Raw genomic sequence first — 23204 nt, forward strand, 5'->3', positions numbered from 1 at the left:
AATGTTTCATGTCCTCTTTAAGGCTGAAATGGGTTCATTTGAGACTTTATGATCTGAGGGCCATGTAGGCCTACTATTACTAACATTAGTCAGAACTCTGTGAGATCATGAATCATTAATTTCCACTAGCCTAACTACACTTAATTTATTAAAAGAACCACGTTATTCTTATCTTGCAACAATGCATTTGAAATGAAGAGTGATGATTGGGATGTTGTAATGACTGACCATGACCACTAGATGACCTTATTCACAGATGAAAGCTCATATAGCCTATCGGCTCATACATACATCACAGTTGCTCGAGTGACATCACTGATGACATCACAGTTGGGCAGTCCAGTTGCTCGAGTGATTTTTTTAAATTTATGTTTTATTTATTTATTTACCTTAAACCTATGACCCAAATCCTTATAGGCCTACATATGGGGAGACACAGGGATGGGTTGTGGGGGGAAAATGGTAAGGGGTGTATAACACCTAAACATGATAAAGTTGGAGATATTGCATGGAATTACTTCCAGATAAGAGAGATAGAAATAGGAATCAGCAAAAATCTGATATAAGATTTTCACAGTCTGTGATGGTAGCTGGGTTAGGGCTGATTGGCACAAGTGCACAATACACAGTATGTGACATAATCACGAATCACCAAATTTTATATATGATGTTGAACTATAAGCTATTTTGAAAAATACTGCGATCCAAGTCAAGTCAATTTTGTATTACCTATATAAATTATATCGTGCCAAATCATAAAAGTTATATCAAGACACTTTTCATAATAGCTCGAGCAGGTCATGGGCTTTTCATTTTAGACCCAACATTTGAAAAAATGCTCACACATGAGCGAGCACTTGGCGAAAGGAAACACTCCTTGCTCAAGGTGGGCGGCCATCTGCTTTGACCAAGTGAGAGAGAGAGAGAGAGAGAGAGATTGGGTGCACACAGTAGCAATAATAACAATAACAATAACTGTAGTAAAAATAAAAATGAATACAATCTCATGACTAATAAGGCGGTGGGGCGCGCACTGGGAAGCACACGATATTTCCAGTGATAATTATGCACAACAGTAATAACATAACACACACACTATATACTAGGAATCGAGCGCGCTACCAGTGATGTCACAATGCTGATGATCATCAGTGATGTCACAATTCACTGATGACATCACTTATGACATCAGTGATTTATGACATCACTGACATAATCAGTGGGATGACATCATCACTGATGACATCATCACTGAACTTATTAGCCTCAGCCAGGAAGGATGACATCATCACTGACATCATTAGGTAATTAGGGCAATCACCTAATTAAAAAATCAGGCTCCGGATTATTTCTCTATCTATCTATCTATCTACACACAGACAGACACACACACACACACACCCACGCACAGCCTATATAGCCTATGTGAGCATGGAGTTCATCACTGTCCCATGGGCACTAACCTCGCGTCACCAGGCTCTTCTCGGCGAGAAAGAGCCTGGCTCCCGCCCACAATTGATTTTGTCACCCTACTGGTTCCCGCCTAGAGCCCGCCCTAGACCGGATGGCAGCGTTTCTAGCTCGTCAACTTTCACGTTAACTTGACAATTTGACCCAAGTATCAGAATCCTCTTTCACCGTTTTGACCGGTGTGTCAGGCGGTGGTGGCGGAGATGCCATATTGCATAAACGTTTTGTTTTATGTAACGCTAGCTTTGTTTTGATCAGACTCTAGTTTAGGTAACATCACCGCGTCAAGCTAACGGCAACAAAGACGTTGTTAGGCGCATTGCCATCCGGTGTTAATTCTGGGTCCGGGGTTTACGCCCCCATGACAAAAAGCGGGGTGGAAGGTGCCCAGACTACATGGGCACACAGAGGTTAAAACTCAAACTGGCATAGGAGGGGCTGCATCCTTCAATGGGAGATTCATGTCCCTGCTTCTGACAGGGGAAGGCACCAGGACTGCTGCCTACATACTGTAACTGGACCCATTTGCAGGGGCTTAGCCTACTGGTTTAGTTCAGTTTTGTCTTGTCAAGTTTTGAATAGTGATCTGTTGAATTTATAAAGTACAATAAAACCTTTGTGGGGAAAGCCATAACAAAACTGCCTAGAGATCCATTGTAAGTTACCCAGGCTGTAGGGGTTAAGGCGGAGGACCTCTCCTCTGCAGGCGCAATCCCTGCAGCGATGGTAGAGTGAACAGGGTGAGAGGAAGGAGGCGGGGAGATAGATGGCAGAGGAGGGAGAGGAGGTAGGGAGGCTAGAGAGAGGACAGAGGCAGGAGGGAGGCTAGAGAGAGGAGGCAGGAGAGAGGACAGACAGGAGGTAGGGAGCTAGAGAGAGGAGGCAGGAGAGGACAGGAGGGAGGAGAGGACAGACAGGAGGTAGGGAGGCTAGAGAGAGGAGGCAGGAGAGGACAGGAGGGAGGAGAGGACAGACAGGGAGCTAGAGAGAGGAGGCAGGAGAGGACAGGAGGAGAGAGAGAGAGGACAGACAGGAGGTAGGGAGGCTAGAGAGAGGACATGAGGGAGGAGAGGACAGAGAGGACAAAGACAATGCAGGAGGTTGCACCTGCGTAGAGAATAGCAAGAGAGGCACCTCCCCCCCCAACCTCCTCCCTTCACTCCCACCTGTCTCCCTCCCCTTCACTCCCTCCTGTCTCCCTCACCCCTCCAACCTGTCCACCACCATTTCCCCCCCCCCCCCATCTCCTCCTCCCGTCTCCAACAAAATCCCCTCCTCTGCCATCTATCTATGTATCTCCCGGCTTCCTTCCTCTCACCCTGTTCCCACTCAACCACTCTACCATCTCCGCAGGGACTGAGCCTGCAGAGAGAGGGGAGCAGGCACAGTCCCTGCAGAGATGGTAGAGTGGTTGAGTGAGAACACGGTGAAGGAAGGAGGCCGGGAGATGGCAGAGGAGGGAGGGAGGGGGGGGGGGGGGAGGAGGGAGGGATGGGGAGGAGGGAGTAGGGGATGGGGAGGAGGGGGGGGAGATGGGGGGGGGAGGAGGAGGGAGGGGTGGGGAGAGGAGGAGGGAGGGGGGGGAGGAGGGAGGGGTGGGGAGGAGGGAGGGGTGGGGAGACGACTTCAAATCCCCTGCAGGAATCAAACCTGCACTTCTCCGCATACAATGCGGCTGTTAAGGTGATCGCCTTAACCCCTAGACCATCAGCTAGGTAACTTACAATGGATCTCTAGGCAGTTTTGTTATGGCTTTCCCAATGAAAGACTTGAAAAGGTTTTAGTGTCCGTACCGGGATTCAAACCACAAACCTTTGGGTTGGAAGGCATGGTCTTTCACCACTGGACTACAGCCCAGCTCAAACACACAGCACATGCAGCAAGTCAAATAGATGTGGTTAAGATCAGGGTTTTCTTAACCACGACCATACCCTAACCCAATTGATATGATATCAGGTTGCCTGATTCCAGTAGAAGCTGGTCTGTAGCAGTCCCCATTTGACATGCTGAATCAGTGCATCTTGGGTGGGAGGCAAGTTCTCAAGGGACTTGGTACCATTTGAGAAAAGCTGATGTCTGGCTTCATCTACTTGGCTGGAGACACAGCTCTTGCTGGACATGACAACAACCATAATGCTTCCAGTCTTTGGACATCGACATCTGAGTTGATCGGTTCAGGCACCAAGGTGAAGGCGTCCACGGTCTCAGTGAGATCCGATGTTGCTTCCCAAGCTGCCCATCCACTCCTTTTCCCATAGCCCTGGAAGGCTGATGTAGTATCACATCATTTTAGCACATGGAAGAGATGTAATGCCAGTGATCTCTGGGGTCCAAGAACATTGCAGATTTTGTGAACATAAATGTACTTTCCATGTGAAGCCGATCCAGTGCTCTGTGAGGCCTAATGTGTAGAAGAAGGGTATTGCAAGTATTACAACATCACTGTCGGACGTATGGATTCTGAGTTTCTATGGCTACTGGCCCAGCATGTGCCAGGTGCTATAAATCATTCTACTGTAGTGTCTGCTTCAGGATGGTTACAAGGCTGAAGTGCAGATATGTCATATTCAGATCTGTTGGAGAGTATTAACATCCTTCTTGGTAGAAAGGAGGAGTTCATCCCAAAACCCTGGTTGCCCTCACCTTGGGGTTGTCATGTACAGCAAAAGCTGTGGCTCCAGCCAAGTAGATGATGCTAGACATATGCTTTTTTCAAATGCATCAAGAGAACCTGCCTCCCACCCAAAATGCACTGATTCAGCATGTAAAATGGGGACTGCTGCAGGTCAGCTTCTACTGGAATCAGGCAACCTCTGTCCAGCAAAATATCCAGAGTTCAGTACGTGGGGCTGGTACTGGGACTCCATGACCAAGACTTTGGAACCTTACTGGACCCATCTTCCAGATGCCAGTAAAGCCTGAGCAATCATTCTCTGCTGCGTCTGCAAAAAGTCATGTAGTAGTGGGTGCTGTGAATGTTGTAAAGCTGGAGCCCGTGGCACCTCAATGTGGATGCAAGAGTGCCTGTACCAACAATGAGGGTCGAGACAACAATATTTGAGTAATCTGGCTGTGGAAATAAGGATATAAACAAAACCCACTTGTCATCTGAAGTCTTTTATGCAAAATCAGTCACCCTGGTAAATCAAAAGGACTGAGCACTTCTAACTCAATTCAACCTATGTACATAAGTAGGCTACTACTCACTTGTACATATAGGCACCAATATATGTTTTGTTCTGTTGTTTTTGTTTCTGATATTGTAATATTTTGTTCAAATTCTAAACACCTTTGATCAGTATTGATAGCATTTCACATTTATGGAGAGCATTGATGCACAGACTGGCTCTTACCTGTATCAATGGGAATGGGTTCTACTCTATTTGTCTAATTGTTTCAATACAATCTGTAAGATACATACTGTAGATTGTTTGTTTCCACCAGTTTGATGGTAACTTATTCTTACAAGTCTACACTCAATCTGGGTGAAAGTCTATGTAAAAAAAGAAATTGGTTAGCAGCCATATTGGTAGCCTACTTACTATGCAAAGTAGAGTGCTATAGATAGATTCAACCATAAATCTAAGTATTACAATGTGTTTCTAAAACTCAAAAACCATAAAATGGACACCCGAGTTTACTAAAAGCATGAACAGTTATGTAAAACTCATATTCAGGTAGCCATCTTGGAAATATGCAGATTAGGGGTCCACACACATCTTCATTAGTAAAGATAAGCATTCCAACACCTTTCTAATGGTCAAAAAACATAAGATAGACACCAAGTCTGTATTTCTAGCTCATCTCTTTCAAAAGTTATAGCCAAAATCTTTTTCGGACAGTGGTCATATTGGATCTGGCCGCCATGGTGACCCCGGGGGTCACCGGCTCGGGCACTCTGGCTCAATTGTTAGAGCATGCCCTGGGCTAATTCTTGGCAAAATCTGGTGCTTTTAGACTTGATTTGCATGAACTTAGCCTCAAATGTCCCTAAGTCCCGCAACTATTATGTTTTGCATGGTGTTATAAATCGAGTGATAACACACATTTATCTACCATTGGTGCAATGCTCTCACATATTTTCTAATTCTAGAGATGTATACCTTGCCAAAAATCAATATGAGCATTATTCCCAACCCTTCTGGCCCATGGACTAATATGTAGATAGATTTCTTTTGCAAGATTTTGAGTGTAAATTAGACACTTTTTTCAAATGTTTTTGAGTTTTACTATACCAAACCTGTTAAAATCATTAAAACAACCCTCTCAATCAATTCCTCATGCAAAAATCATACAGAAAAGTGGTGTCATTTGTCTCTGTATGACGTCTAGTTCAAAAGTTATGACCCTTATCCATTTTCATCAGACATCGCAATATGCCCGCAAAGATGGCCGCCAAACGGACCCATGGGACACTATTTCAACGGGGTAACAACAAAATGTGTTTATTAGACACCTTGAGGAGTACAAAAATCTATGTTAGAAAAATATATCTTTCGGGTGCGCGGGGACCCCTCGTTCCTACTAGACTAATAGTAGTCCTGCCTGGCCTGCAAACCGCGGAGAGAAAACTACTATATCCACAGAAGAGATGACATGAAACTGCCAGGAGAGAAAACTACTATATCCACAGAAGAGATGACATGAAACTGCCAGGAGAGAAAACTACTATATCTACAGAAGAGATGACATGAAACTGCCAGGAGAGAAAACTACTATATCCACAGAAGAGATGACATGAAACTGCCATAATCCTAAATCCAAATCTTAACTTTAGGCCCCTTGTAAAAAAAATATGTGAAAAGTAGTTCATCTTTCTATCCCTGTGAAGACATTCAATCAATCAATCAATCAATCTAAATTAAAAAGAAAAAAATAAGTAGAGGAAGTGGAACACACGCACGCATGCACACACACACACACACACACACACACACAGGTAAAGCTTACCCATGAAAGCGAGGTATGGTGAGACAGTGCTGCCAACACGGGAGGCCATGGATAAGGAGCCTAGTGCCATGTTTCTCACTACAGTGGGGAAGAGCTCTGTGGCGTAGAGGTAGAGGAAACCAAACCCACCTGTCACCGCTATCTTCACTATCATCACCACAGTTAGCGTCACGCCCGGCAGATCTAGAAAAGATGCAATTATTAGAGATGAGAATACGAGATGAGAATAGAAGAGATGACACGACATGAGAAGACTGCCAAAATAATTTTTGACAGCCATTTTTCTCAGGAATGAAATGGAAAAATTTCAAAATTTTAATTTCAGCATTTATATTACAGTTACCAATCTATAAAAAGTTACTCGTGTCTTCTATCACCCATGCTAAAGTGTTAGCATGAAGCCTTCTATCACTCAACATAGTGTATTTAAGCTAAAGTGTTAGCATAGACAAGCACCGAAACAAACAATTTACCAGAAACATCTGGATCATTTTGGTTCGTCCTTAAGTGGCTAAATTGTACAATGGGACAATCTAACAACAACTTGTTGTATTCGTAATGCATGTTAAAGACTAAACCTCAAATGAAATGACATCTTCAGTGAGTGATGTATGTAATAATTGAAGATGTGTGTCACTGATGATGCCACAATGTCTATTCATAATGTAGCCTAGTGGGAAATACGTTCCCACTAAAGCCACTAGATGGCACTGTGCTCTTGAGTATTCTCTTCATGACATCCAAACAGTGCGAGAGCGAGACAGGAAGTAGGACGCAGTGCATCTTACTTTTTGCAACTTGTGTGTGACTCACCTGTTTGCCATTGTCTACGTGGTAAATATGCTTAATCTGTTACTTACTCAAAATGTTACATTTGCTGCCAATGGTAATTCCATGGGTCCGACATTGTTGTGACATTACTAATTTATGACATCACGGTGTGTGTGTGTGTGTGTGTGTGTGTGTGTGTGTGTGTGTGTGTGTGTGTGTGTGTGTGTGTGTGTGTGTCTATTATACCATCAGGTATGAATCTGACGAGCAGCAGTAGGAGTCCAGAGGGCAGCAGGGTGATGGGGAGCAATAAACGTCGAGGAAGGTAGAGAATGGCAAACCACATAATGCCATAAGCAACAAACTCAGTCGCTCCTAAAACCAGACAGTTTACGTACGGGTCTCCGTCCATGTTTGGTGTGTTCAGAGACATTCCATAATATGTCATGGACATGACAATCCTACATGATAAAATGACAGATAGATAAATAAATAGATACACACATTTTAACTATGTCAGGTTTTGATTTTCTGCCATGAAAATGGTCATACATTTAAGATAAGATAATCCTTTATTCGTCCCACAAGGGGAAATTTCAGTGCTACAGCAGCAAGTGGACAGGGTTAAAAAAGAGACAGCCACATAATACCACGTACAGTCAACAGTAAAAACAGATTATAGCAAGAATACAAGTAAAAACTGCATTAAAAAAAGTACAAAATTACATTAAAAGTGCTGGATAAAAGTGCCTTTAGTAGCTAATTGAGAGGAGCAATTTAAAACCATTGTACACTCAAGAATGTACAGAATTAAAAAGTCTTGACAGCCGCTGGGAGGAAAGAAGTCAGAAAACGCTCCCTCAGGCCTACATACAGCCAGGCCTAAGTAACCTCAACAATCTTCCCTCAGGCCAATATTTTACACAACACAAAACAGAAACACACAAATGTTTCCTCGGATAAAATCTTCACAAACCATCTTCCCGTGGTGTAATGTAACTACGGTAAGTATAAATACTTAAGTATTTTTTCTGAGTATCTGTACTTTACTTGAGTATTCATATTTCTGTCAACTTTCACTTTTACTCCACTACATTTCCCAAATAAAATGTATACTTTTACTCCACTACATTTCCCCCAAGCATCTTAGTTACAAAGTAACATCAGAAGAAATTGGGTAGCCTGCAAGCAATCAGGTTTGGTAAATCAGTGCTGCTAGTTTGCAAGTTACGTTAATCACGATCAACACGTCATTCCATTTGGTGGCTGTAATGCAACATAACATTGTTTGCCAGCGGCTATAAAAGTCAAGAAGAAGAAATAAGACTTCCACTCAAGCCCAGGCATGTCTTTTGCTTGATTTTTTTTGCAACATTTACTTGTACTTTCAATACTTAAGTACATTTAATATCAGAAAATTACTTTTGATACTTAAGTACAGAAAATATCAAGTACTTTAAGACTTTTACTCAAGTAATATTCTAATGAGTGACTTTGACTTTTACCAAAGTCTTTTTCTGGGAAGATATCTTTACTTTTACTTAAGTATGGTTTTCGAGTACTTTATACACCACTGCCATCTTCCCTCTCTCTGGCAACGTATAGCCAGACACATATCAGCCCTACTCCCTAAAGCGGAAAACATACTTGTGCAATAGCGTCGACTTGGAGCTAAGCCGGTGGCAGCTAGTCTCATATACTCAAACGTCAGCTTGACGAGGGCTCGCAGGGGAGTCCCCAGCAAAATGAGTCAATTGTGTGATTTCACTAGGATTTCAATGACTAAGAAGTTAGCCCAAGGAGAGAATGTAGTGCATATACTTGGTAATAGCTTTCACTCTCTCCTGTTATCTCCCCATCTACGTACATCCATCTATCTAATCTATCTATCTATCTATCTATCTATCTATCTATCTATCTATCTGATATCTATAAAATTGAGTATGTGGGCTCTGTCCACTGTTTCAAGTTCTGTGTTCGGCCACAGCTATGCCGTTTTATGTACGATCGGGCTGAAACCTTCAGAGTGTGTAAAGGGCACCCGTGGGGGTGACCTGACGGAGCCATATCTTTTAATTAGGTGATTGCCCTAATTAGCTAATTGTGATGTCATCAGTGATGATGTCATACATGGTTGTGACATCATTGTGACATTACTGATGATGTCATCATCAGTGACATCAGTTTGGGGTTCAGTGTCTTGCCGAAGGACACTTCGACATGTGGACTGGAGGAGGACCACCGACCTTCTAGGTGGGCGACCTAATCTACCTCCTGAGCCACAGCCGCCCCATTGTAATGTTCTTATAAAGCTTGTGAATAACAGTTCTCATTCTTATATTAGGTTGCCAGAAGAATGATCAGCTTATTCAGGATCATCTTGGTGTGGAGCGTGTATGTTAACAGTAACACTGACTTCTTACAGAATCACATTTTATTATAGAAAAGACAAAAAACAACATACCAGATAAATATGTTGATGATGGAGAGTTGTCTGATGTCTCTAGTCTGGTACAGGTCCAGCCAGGTGTATTCTTTCTCCTAAACAAACACACACACACACACTAGGGATGTCACGATACTAGAATTTCTACTTCGATACCGATACCCAGGAAAATATCAATACTCTATACCATTTTCGATACCACGCGGGGGAATGACAACAACACATCAAGAGGCTTAAAAAATAAACAATGGACGATGGACGGACAGATGCACGCTTCTCCATAATCTAGGTCTGATAAAACTCATTAAAAACTTTGACCTTAAACAGAAGATTACACCTGCTCTAGTCATCAGCCTATCAGAACACAGCAGATTACACCTGCTCTAGTCATCAGCCTATCATAACACAGCAGATTACACCTGCTCTAGCCATCAACCTATCAGAATACGTTGAACTTGTTGAAGCAAAAGATACCCACCAATGACAGGGAGGGAGAAATCAGTGGTATGTTTGATTTTTCAGTTGCAAATGAGTATTGTATCCATTTCCAATTTGTAGTATTGACTTTTATTGATACCATCGATACTTTTGACACGCGCGCGCACGCACGCACACACACACACACACACACACACACACAGACAGACAGACAGACAGACAGACAGACAGACAGACAGACAGACACACAGACAGACAGACAGACAGACAGACAGACAGGTCAGTGAGATATGGGAGCCCAGTTGGGAAGGGGTTTGTTTTAGGACTGGGGTGATGTGCTGCCATGATTTGGTGTGAGTGAGAAGTGGGTCGGCTGCATTCTGGACCAGTTGGAGTCTGTTGATGAGGGTGGTGTTGATGAGGGTGGAGTTGATGAGGGTGGTGTTGATGAGGGTGGTGTTGATGAGGGTGGAGTTGATGAGGGTGGAGTTGATGAGGGTGGTGTTGATGAGGGTGGAGTTGATGAGGGTGGTGTTGATGAGGGTGGAGTTGATGAGGGTGGAGTTGATGAGGGTGGTGTTGATGAGGGTGGAGTTGATGAGGGTGGTGGGTGGTGTTGATGAGGGTGGGGTTGATGAGGGTGGAGTTGATGAGGGTGGTGTTGATGAGGGTGGTGTTGATGAGGGTGGTGTTGATGAGGGTGGTGTTGATGAGGGTGGAGTTGATGAGGGTGGAGTTGATGAGGGTGGTGTTGATGAGGGGGGTGTTGATGAGGGGGGAGTTGATGAGGGTGGAGTTGATGAGGGTGGAGTTGATGAGGGGGGAGTTGATGAGGGTGGTGTTGATGCCGTGGAGGAATGCCAGTAATCAAGACGGGAGGAGATGATCTTGGCAATATTGTGGAGGTGGTAGGAGGAGGATTTGTTGATCGATGTTGAGTGTTGGTTGGGTTGGTTACTGAGGGTGGACTTGATGAGGGTGGTGTTGATGAGGGTGGACTTGGAAGCGATGAGGAGGAGTTCAGTTTTGTCACTTGAGTTGTTGCACCCAGGCTTTTATTGCAGACAGGAGGAGCAACCCCAATATTTTCTTAGTACGTTGGCTGTTTATCTAAACTATATCCATGGTGTTTGTTCAGTCTAATGAATACATACGTTTTTAAGGTTGCAATGTTATAACATTATGTTTATCGCACCCAATATTACCCCAATGATATAAAAAAAGGTATTATATCTGTCCAGGAGCCCTGGCCCAAGGAATAGAGGAGAAATTCCGACACGGCACGGGCCGGGCTCGGGTTCGGGCAGAGATTTGAGATTGGTTGGAGAGGTAGGACCAGCTGAGTGCAATGATTCAAGACTCAAGATTTTTATTATCACTCCGTAGTACAGGCCGCCCAGAGAGATGGCAGTGCCCCTGGAAGGGTGCAAATGCCCCCCCCCCCCCCCCCCCCCATCCTCCCCCGCGCACGCTTTACTCATATCAACGCTGCAGCTTTCGGAGCTGACTGAAAAAAGTTTGTTAACAGATTATTATTTGGGTCTAAAGCCTTTGCCTGCTCCCACTTTTTTTTGCCCTGCGATTTTGGCATCCTGACTTTTGTTTTGCTCCTGGCATTTTGCTATCACCGGTCTGGTTTTGTTTGCCATCACCTGTCTGTGTTGTGTGTTACACCATAAATGGTCCCTCTAGCTGCTGCTGCCCCAAGCAAAATGGTCCGCCCCAAGCCTGCCTTGTTCTTCTTCTTCGTTTGGCTTTCCGGCAGACTAGATGCCTTGCGGCACATTGCTGCCTCTCACTGCACTGGTCGGATGGGGGATTACATCAGAATGGCACTATTTTCCACAGGAGCACTCCTGCCCAAGCATGCCTTGTTACTGCTGCTGTGTTTTGTGTATTTGTTCGACTCCTTGCAAAAAATAAGAGTTGCCGCATTTTCAGGATGGGAGATATATTTTAGTGTTATTTTGTTTTGCCTGGCTCCAATGCCCCCCCCTAGTGGCGATGGCCCTGGCAGCTTACCCCTTTACCCCCACTTATGGGCGGCCCTGAAAGTATCACGTGTGAAATGATTGTGCTGTAGACTCCGTTACAACATAGTGCAAAATAACAGGGCATATAGGTGCAGGAAAACAACAGAAGCAACAAGCAATAAGGCAGTAAAGCAATAAGACAAGTCAAAGACAGTGACATATTCACTGCACATAGATGCAAATGGCATGGACATACTTTAAACATAATTAAACATAATTGACATTCTGTTTGGACAGGTGCAAATGGCATAGACCTAATTAAACATACAATGCCTTCAATACCGTGGTCTTCCAGTCTTGAGTGCTACATGTTATGGCTCACGGTATCGAAGGCTGCACTCAGGTCGGAGGAGATGAGAATGTTGAGGGATTCGGTGTAAGCAGAGGTGAGGAGATTGTTGAATACTTTGACGAGTAGGTGGAGTAGGTGGAAACCAGACTGGAGAGGTTCAAATAGGTTATTGGAGGAGTGAGTGCAGGTGAGTTTGGAGTTGAGTGGCTACGAGACGTTGTAATAACATTTATTTTACGACAGACAGATTGACTGGAATGCATCATGGAAGTTATATTTATGTGTGTGTGTGTGTGTGTGTGTGTGTGTGTTTGCACCTTGATTGGAGTCACTTCCTGTTTGAAGATGACTTCAGGGGGCGTTACCCTGTTCTTCTTAGCCGCCGCTCTGATTATAAGCTCCGCCTCCTTTACGCGGCCCTGAGACAATAGCCAGCGAGGAGACTCTGGTAGGTACCTAATGACGGGTCAAGGGACAATCAGTAAATAGGGTGGCCACTGATTTACACTGATTTGTTGTCCCCTGGAAACTCAAATCCACAATAACCTTCCAACTATGTAATGCATCTGCATCTGTGCATCTCAAAGTGCTCGACATGACACACGTTTTTGTACTGTTCCTGATGTTGTGTTTGAAGTGGGCGTGGTTATGCTCCAGACTTATTACACAATAAGCTCTGCAAACCAATCAGGCTGAAGGGCTTCTACCCTGAAGGAAAAACAAAAAAAACAGCACTTTGGGGAAGGGAGCACTGGGGGCAAACGCCTCCCCAGTTTCAGAGCAGAGAATACTGCTTACTTTTTCATGATTTCAAAACCTAATTTTATATCAATTATTTGGCAAGCCCGCATTGGGTCAGCACTGACAAATGTGAAAACAAATGTGAGCTGGTCTACGTGAAATAGATCTGGCGTTGAATCAACAATTACAGACACATATTTTGCATTTTGGATTTCAGCTGCTATGACGTTCTTTGTTTTCTCGCCCATTAATGAGATGAACTCTTCACAGATAGTAGAGGACAAGTATGATGGCTTACCTCCATCTCTCCTTCTGACCATGCTTTACCTCCATCTCTCCTTCTGACCATGCTTTTTGATGTGTTCCTTTAAAAAACAGTTCAAGCAAGCCCAAGTAATTCCCATTGTGTGTTGATCCCAGCAGTTTGTCCATGCCCCTCTCTGCTGCAACACAACTCAACACCCTCTTTCCAATACTTTTACTCTGCCTCGATCTACAGGCGAAGTGAAGCATCGACTGTAGCATGTTTCAATAAAGCAAAAGGGAATTCATTGGATGCTTGGTGCCCCTGCGGGCAACTGCCCATTTGCCCATATGGTTAATCCGTCCATGCACCTTGGGCACCTTGTGCTTCACTGCCGCTGCCCACCACTCGTAGCTGACCATGGAGGACGAGCCAGGATGGGTCAAACGTGGAGGACACATTTCATGGTGCCTCCAAAGCATGTGTGTGTGTGTGTACTGGCTGCCATGTGTGTCATCTGTGACAAAGTAAAGGCGGGTTTGTCCGTCCGGTTCTTTTTTTCTTAAAGTTAGGTACAGTAGACCAGATGGAGACAGAAGTTTTATATCTTACCACCACAGAGGTATGTAGAGTAGCCCAGGTAGAGACAGTGCAACGAGCAGCCACCTCCAGCTCCTGATGTAGAAGGCGAACAGAGGCAGTATGGTGTAACCCAGGGCGTAGCTGAAAGCCACTCCTATAGCTGCAAAGTTAATCCGAGCATTCTTCGTCAACAACTCCGAGCCTAGACGTAGAGAAAACCCATTAGAAGAACAACTATTGGTTTAGCCGTTTTTTTCCCAGGCTTTCCCATCCAGTCAACAATACAATTCTGGGGACAGACAATGAATAAATAATGACTAGTTAGTTTATTGATTATTTTTAGGATGAAAGTGGGCAAATTTAAAATTTTTGGATATGGGCCCAAAATATTGTCTACGGACGGATTCAAATCCAACAGCAACCCAAAGCCTTTACAACGTTCAAAACAAATAAAACACCTATTTATCTATATGGCATGTACTGTACTGGTCATACCCAGTATAAAGGTACTGTACTGGTTCATACCCAGTATAAAGGTACTGTACTGGTCATACCCAGTATAAAGGTACTGTACTGGTCATACCCAGTATAAAGGCATGTACTGTACTGGTCATACCCAGCATACAGGCATGTACTGTACTGGTCATACCCAGTATAAAGGCATATACTGCACTGGTCATACCCAGTATAAAGGCATGTACTGTACTGGTCATACCCAGTATAAAGGCATATACTGCACTGGTCATACCCAGTATAAAGGCATGTACTGTACTGGTCATACCCAGTATAAAGGCATGTACTGCACTGGTCATACCCAGTATAAAGGCATGTACTGTACTGGTCATACCCAGTATAAAGGTACTGTACTGGTCATACCCAGTATAAAGGCATGTACTGTACTGGTCATACCCAGTATAAAGGCATGTACTGTACTGGTCATACCCAGTATAAAGGCACTGCAGTAGTTGGCGATCTGTCCCATTCCCACTATGAAGTACATCATGCAGAACATTTCCCAGCTGTTGACAAAGGCTTGAAGGAGGCTGAACACCGTCTGCATGGCCATGGTCAGGAAGAAGATAGGCCGGCGCCCATAACTAAGATACAGAAACAAACAGAATGAGAGAAGCGTTCTCAACGGGCCTGGAAACTTGTGTGTGTGTGTGTGTGTGTGTGTGTGAGAGAGTGAGAGAGCATGGAAGAGAGTGAGGGAGAATAAAGAGAGAGTATCGATCTGGCCTAATGTAAATGCATTTTCTTTGGTATATTTTTTTGCTCAGCCCAAGCCCGGCCCGTCCGAGCACGGCGGGCTGGGTCGGGTCCCGTCAGGCTCGGGCTGAAACGGAGAACTCTCACAGAGCTACACGGATGACCCGTGTTGAGCAGTAACTTAGAGTAATGTAGTTACTGTAATTGTTTTACTTTCCCCAGTAACTGGTAATGTAAGGATTATAATTTCCAAAAAGTTATTATATTACAGTTACAGGGCTTAATTAGTTTTTAGTCCTAGGTAGGCAAATAAATACAAAGTATGCAGTTTGACGGATTGTTGACTCCTCCTGTAAGGTTAATTATTGTTCCAACAAAGTGGATTCAGTTCTAAACTGATCTGGCTAAATAGGTTGTTTTGTTATTTTATGGAAGGGGGCGTAGCGAAAGTAACATACTGTAGTAATGTAGTAATGAGTAACGTAATTAATTACTTTTGATACCAAGTAATAATTAAAGTAATGTTATTACTTTTTAAAGGGGTAATAATCAGTAATAAGTAACTAATTGCACTTCCTGAGTAACTTGCTCAACACTGCGGATGACTGATCATGGGTAGACTACAGTACTACTGATCCTGACAACACTTCTACAAGGTGTGTGTGTGTGTGTGTGTGTGTGTGTGTGTGTGTGTGTGTGTGTGTGTACCGATCAGCGATGATTCCACAGATGAAAGATCCAAAGAGGACTCCAAAGAAGAAAATGGTGACGGTGAATGGAGCTTTCCAGCCGTCATCACACACTAAAGACCACTACAAACACGCACGCATGCACACACACACACGCGCACACACACACACACACACACACACACACACACACACACACACACACACACACACACACAAATACTTTTATTTGGATCTAGAGTACAGCAAATATTACAGACCCAAACATTTTAGAAGAAGGCCGCAGTACAGTACATTTATATTGAACCAGACACTGATGCATGTACTTCAGCACAGGAAAAGACATTGCAGCAAGATGATGACTTAAATATAATGTATGCAAACTAAATTATGTAAGCATGTTTAGCACTCAAGGATATACAAAGCATCGCCTTCTCCAGATAAAGAGACTGCCTATTATGGCTGAGATGGAGCAGTATTTTGCTAATTTTTTTGCATCAGGCTTTAGCAGCCTGCCTAGTTGCAGTCCACGGAGCAGGAGTTTGTGGACATGCCCCAGACTCCCAAACACAAGCACAATGAGTTGACAGCTGTAGCCTAGAGTTGTAATATATTCTACCAAGGCACACACACACACACACACACACATACACACACACACACACACACATACAAACAGAGAAAAAGACAAATTGGTTGACTCAAGTTGAAGTGAGACACCCCACGTGAATAGGGTAGTTTTTTACTAATAGATATCACCATGAAACCTCCCCGCCATTGTTTACCCCCGGGGCTTGGCATGTTGTCACACAGGCTCTTGACAGTCACTCAACGCTGGAGGATTTCTTTCACTGGAAGCAGGGTAAACGCACAACAATCATTTCTCCTGTCACTTAGATTAGTAATCCGCTTTGTGAATGAGGGTTCACATAGTGTAAATTTCAGCTGTCAAATCTGCCCCCAGACCTCGAGTACCAGGAAGCACCAGACCTCCACACATCGAGTACCAGGAAGCACCAGACCTCCACACATCGAGTACCAGGAAGCACCAGACCTCCACACATCGAGTACCAGGAAGCACCAGACCTCCACACACCGAGTACCAGGAAGCACCAGACCTCCACACACCGAGTACCAGGAAGCACCAGACCTCCACACACCGAGTACCAGGAAGCACCAGACCTCCACACATCGAGTACCAGGAAGCACCAGACCTCCACTCATCGAGTACCAGGAAGCACCAGACCCACGGGGAAGATGAGAGCGTGACCCGCCCCGTCCGCTCTCCGTGCAGGGTGAATTTCTCACTCGCTTCACTGCACAAACAGGAATGTATCTTGCTCGGCTTCCTGGTGAGAGACGGGCGTTTTCGGTGAAAATGACCAACATTCAAGTGTTGATAACTAAAGAACGGAAAAAGGCAGAAGCAAACTTTTTTCCCCATGAAAGACGAGGCTTTGTTCTGTCTTTTGGGATATCCAGTGTTTACATAGTCATAGAAGACCTGTGGGTCCCGGAAAATCACTGAAAATGGTCAGAAACCCTGGCCGGGAATGAGTTCATTAAGACATGTCTTTTCTGTATTACACGTTTTTTTTAAGTCTGTTTAAATATGAGGCATAAAGAGTGTATTCTGGCAGACGGAAGCCTTTCTGCACCACTAGCTCCTACAGGGTTACACTGAGACTGCTGAGAAGTGCCTGACCTCTTCATCTCCATCAGCAGGCACCTCAACCCCGATAAAGCCCTAGACTCTGACCGACGCTGACTCCAGCCGGACCTGGGAATTTGCTCGAAACTGATATAATAGGCCATGGCTCTTCTGCTTCTGCTTCCATGGTGAGTGGTACGGGTGAACTGGTCGATGCCCATACTGGCACCAACTTGGAGGCTGCTGAGGTAAGTACTGTAGGGCGCTGGATAAGAGCCCTGGGAGGTGGTGGCTGCGAGGTAAGGACGCCTTGATGATTGCGCGGTTGTGGACTTTCGAGTTGGACGGTACTCCCTATCAGACCGTTCCAACTCCCCATGTCCCATCACAGGTGGGTAGACAACAGATGCTGGATGACCACCCAACTCCACTGGTGAGGGTTGGCGAGGAGGCGCCATGGGCTGAGCCAGCTTCTCCACCCGCATCCGGGGCTGCTTCTGGCCCCCTGATTGGGGCTCAGGCCGCTCCTTTCTATCTTCACACAACTCTTTCTGGCATGGTGGGGGAGGAGGGTAGTCAGGTGAAGCCAGCCACGTTCTATATGTTGTAGCTGAGTGAGTGATGAAGTTACACTTGAAGGTATAACCAGCTAATCTCACCCTGGCTCTCAGGTACCATTCCCACCCTCCATGGGTACCAGCCATCAGAACCACTGGACACATAACTGAGAGGTCCTGGAGAGAAAAACTCCATGCAGGCCGAAAGTGTCAGGTCCACAAGGCTTTGATGGGACCCCGCTTCTTGCTTGCTTTGTCTGGGGGCAAAACGGCCCTCAAAGGTCTCACCACAAAGTTTGGACAACCTTGATGCTTCTACATCTGCAAATGGAATGGGGAGAATGAGTGAGCCTGACTGAGTGGGTGCAGCCAACTGCGGCTGGCTGCTCACCCCCCACCCCTTGCCTCTCAGGACTTCAGATTTAAGTATACCAGTTTTCTTCCTCTGGCACGCCAGCATCAAGGGAAAAGAAGAAGAAGAAGTTGAGAACCACGAGACGGAGCTAGAGGAATGGGAAGAAAGAAGGAGATGACGGGGGAAGAAGATCATTTGGATCAGATCAGATGGAGGACACGAGAGGTCTTGATAGCAAGAATCAGGTGACATGACATTACAGGATTTTGAGGTTGGGAAGTTTAGTGGAGAATTCTGAGATGTTTATTCGATTAGGATCACTAGAAGTCAAATCAAATGGGGCGAATACCTTTTCACAGCACAGTATTTCTTTGAGAAACGCTGTTTTAAAGTGATAATCTCAAAGATTTCAGTTTCGTTATCTTTAGCGACATCAATCAGTTTGCTAGCAAAGAGCAGCAAAAGTAGCTTGTTATCCTACTTCACACAGGAGTTCTCGGGAACCTACGGGGTAGTTGAAGAGCGAGTCTATTGTGTTAGCTCCGCCTACTCTCTCTGGGGTGTCACCACAGATCAACCAAGTTGATAAATGCTGCAATACTGAAAATACAAAGGCTTCCATCAATGGGTCATATGCTCAATCAGCATTGTGTTAACTCTATCAGATAGATCGTGACTTAAGAGATCTATTTACATTAAAATCTTACTTTAAAGTTGTTTGTGTGCCATGTCCTTACCTCTGTAACGATGGTGGAGGAGTATCTCTCAGAGCTGAACACCCAACCATCAACACATCCCTCTGTCTCATTGGTATAGAAGGACCTGTCCACAGACTGTCTGTACCTGCAACAACAGACATCTTATATGAATCATGCACAGAGGACCTGTCACAGACTGTCTGTACCTGCAACAACAGACATCTTATATGAATCATGCACAGAGGACCTGTCACAGACTGTACCTGCAACAACATACATCTTATATGAATCATGCACAGAGGAGGACCTGTCACAGACTGTCTGTACCTGCAACAACAGACATCTTATATGAATCATGCACAGAGGAGTACCTGTCACAGATTGTCTGTACCTGCAACAACAGACATCTTATATGAATCGTGCACAGAGGAGGACCTGTCACAGACAGTCTGTACCTGCAACAACAGACATCTTATATGAATCATGCACAGAGGAGTACCTGTCACAGATTGTCTGTACCTGCAACAACATACATCTTATATGAATCATGCACAGAGGAGGACCTGTCACAGACTGTCTGTACCTGCAACAACAGACATCTTATATGAATCATGCACAGAGTACCTGTCAGATTGTCTGTACCTGCAACAACAGACATCTTATATGAATCATGCACAGAGGAGGACCTGTCACAGACTGTCTGTACCTGCAACAACAGACATCTTATATGAATCATGCACAGAGGAGGACCTGTCACAGACTGTACCTGCAACAACATACATCTTATATGAATCATGCACAGAGGAGTACCTGTCACAGATTGTCTGTACCTGCAACAACAGACATCTTATATGAATCATGCACAGAGGAGGACCTGTCACAGACTGTCTGTACCTGCAACAACAGACATCTTATATGAATCATGCACAGAGGAGGACCTGTCACAGACTGTACCTGCAACAACAGACATCTTATATGAATCATGCACAGAGTACCTGTCAGATTGTCTGTACCTGCAACAACAGACATCTTATATGAATCATGCACAGAGGAGGACCTGTCACAGACTGTCTGTACCTGCAACAACAGACATCTTATATGAATCATGCACAGAGGAGGACCTGTCACAGACTGTACCTGCAACAACATACATCTTATATGAATCATGCACAGAGGAGTACCTGTCACAGATTGTCTGTACCTGCAACAACAGACATCTTATATGAATCATGCACAGAGGAGGACCTGTCACAGACTGTCTGTACCTGCAACAACAGACATCTTATATGAATCATGCACAGAGGGAGGACCTGTCACAGATTGTCTGTACCTGCAACAACAGACATCTTATATGAATCATGCACAGAGGAGGACCTGTCACAGACTGTCTGTACCTGCAACAACAGACATCTTATATGAATAATGCACAGAGTACCTGTCAGATTGTCTGTACCTGCAACAACAGACATCTTATATGAATCATGCACAGAGGAGGACCTGTCACAGACTGTCTGTACCTGCAACAACAGACATCTTATATGAATCATGCACAGAGGAGGACCTGTCACAGACTGTACCTGCAACAACATACATCTTATATGAATCATGCACAGAGGAGTACCTGTCACAGATTGTCTGTACCTGCAACAACAGACATCTTATATGAATAATGCACAGAGGAGGACCTGTCACAGACTGTCTGTACCTGCAACAACAGACATCTTATATGAATCATGCACAGAGGGAGGACCTGTCACAGATTGTCTGTACCTGCAACAACAGACATCTTATATGAATCATGCACAGAGGAGGACCTGTCACAGACTGTCTGTACCTGCAACAACAGACATCTTATATGAATCATGCACAGAGGGAGGACCTGTCACAGACTGTACCTGCAACAACAGACATCTTATATGAATCATGCACAGGGGGGGCAGGCGGCAAATTATAGTATATTATAGTAGAAAGTATAATTGGGGAGAAAACGGGACAAAATCAGAAAGAAAACACGTTTCTAGGCAGTGGATTTCTTTCTCTACCTGGAGCAGCGGCTGAGGATCACCTCCCCTTTCACCGTCTGCAGAGGGATGGAGGTGTTGAGCTCCAGGCTGAAGGAGGGGGCTGATGCGTTGGAGTCGAGGGGGGGCAGGCGGCAGCGGTGTGGGGGGATGTCGGCCAGGAACACCATGGCCATGCCCACGTAGCCGTTAGGCACGGAGCTCAGGCTGAGCAGGGTGAAGATGGTCCTCTGGAAGCTGCCCCACTCGCCCAGGAAGGACAGGACCTCCTCGTACTCCATCATCACAAAACACACTCTGCAAAACCAGAAGAATCACACACCAGAGATGCTCACAAGTCATCTTTTGCACGTCCAAGTCAAGTCTCAAGTCTTTGAGGGGTGAGCGTTATATGATCTGTGGATGCCATCTGGTCTGCTTAGAACACTGGACAGCTACTAAGGAATTCAACACATGTATTCTATGATCCTCACTCCTTATCTACTAGAATATAGTATCAGCATTGATTAGGTGAGATTAGTAGACATTTCCTAATGTTTTCTCTCTCAATATTTTATTTTTTTAAGAACAATGCACAGAGAAAACAAACGAACGCTCAGACACGGGAAAATAAAAACATTATAAAGTGTTCCTGGAACACTATGTTTCAAGTTTTAATTGCTTATCAATTATTTAACTTTAATTAACTGATATTTCAGTTACTTTTGTTAAAAAGACAACCACACACACACACACAATGATTGACAGTCATGATGTTATTTAAAGTCATACAATTTTCATTCAAGCTAATCTAATGCAAATTGCATGACATGGGCGCTTCTTTACTGTACGATTGTTGCTACAACTCAACTCACCCTGGTAGTGTTAGAACTTAGGTTGTAACAATGGCCCTCCTTGTATATGTGACATGAATGCATGAAGTCGGTGATATGATAATAGGGGTTAAAGTGATAGATATTTGTAGCAGACCATTTGAGAGATCTAACTCCAAAACTCTGAGTTATATAAACTAAATGTGTTACAACCATACCCGGTGAAGTATTCCTAAGGAGAGTTGCAGAGAGAGAGGTCTTCTCAGAGTCCACTTCAGTCCCAGTAGAAGCAGTGGGCTATGCTTCAGTCCAGCTCCTGTCAGGGCAGAGTGCACCCGCTGGAAAGACTGGAGGTGCCTCTGGTGGCAGTGACACTGGCAGATAGGAACTGTATGCAAATCAGATCTATGAACATAACTTCACAGGACAGGATGGGAGGAGGGAGAGAACAGAGGAGAAAGTGTCTGAGTCATGCCTGTTCAACCTCCCCCACAATGTGGCCCAACCTCAAAACCACATGGACAAGGGGTTATACCCAAAGTAAAACGGACGAGCAAAATGTGTTCTCGTGACATTCAAACAAATCCAGGTCCAGTCAGTCCAGTTTGAAAGTTCAAAGGACTTTAAGAGAGCTAAGACAGTAAAAACCACCAACATCACCTTCATTCAGGCATTTCCTCTTTATCTTCCAACACATTCATTGAAACATTCTGAGGCCATTTACACCTGGCATTAAAATGTGTTTTCTGCCATCAGATTGCAATCTGATGGCAGAAATGGGTGTCCTCTCAATCCGCATAAAGTTTCTGTATCCAGATTGGGAGGACACATTACATTTACACTTGTGTTCAATGTGTACACAATGCATCCCTGACCACCTCCGGAGGTGGTTTGGCCGATCAGATTGCAATCCTTCTTCAATGCGTTTTGGGGGTGTTTACACCTGTACTTTCTAGTGATAAAACACAATCTGATTGCAATCTGATGACAGAAAACACATGTTAATACCAGAGGCCTGTACTACAAAGCAAGATTAGTGGTTTAGCGAGGTAACTTCAGGTTTAAACCTGGTTTGGCCGTACTACAAAGCAAGTTAACTTCTTACCGACATATATTTCCATAGCAACTTATGCTTCACACTTAACCTGGTCCGCAGCAGGTTAAGTTGCAAGGATAAGATTAGACCTTAAATACACCGCCCACGAACCAATCAAATCAGCAGTTTGGAAAAATGGCCAACCCCTT

The 23204-nt window shown here is 44.5% G+C and overlaps 1 protein-coding gene across 1 annotated transcript; it reads right to left on the reverse strand.

Moving 5' to 3' along the window:
* Positions 1 to 411: 411 nt before the first annotated feature.
* On the reverse strand, positions 412 to 21431 carry LOC310771228 (organic cation/carnitine transporter 2-like; the record flags this gene model as incomplete). The annotated part of the gene is made up of 12 exons (XM_083663884.1): positions 412 to 419; positions 6421 to 6603; positions 7438 to 7652; positions 9656 to 9732; positions 10924 to 11073; positions 12431 to 12547; positions 12718 to 12856; positions 13998 to 14169; positions 14910 to 15064; positions 15885 to 15988; positions 19166 to 19271; positions 21169 to 21431. The coding sequence occupies 12 exons, from the start codon at positions 21429 to 21431 to the stop codon at positions 412 to 414; spliced, it is 1689 nt and encodes a 562-aa protein (XP_083520010.1).
* Positions 21432 to 23204: the final 1773 nt, after the last annotated feature.

The sequence above is a fragment of the Poromitra crassiceps genome (genome assembly GCF_964638095.1).
Source record: "Poromitra crassiceps genome assembly, contig: HAP1_SCAFFOLD_447, whole genome shotgun sequence".
NCBI classification, from domain to species: domain Eukaryota; kingdom Metazoa; phylum Chordata; class Actinopteri; order Beryciformes; family Melamphaidae; genus Poromitra; species Poromitra crassiceps.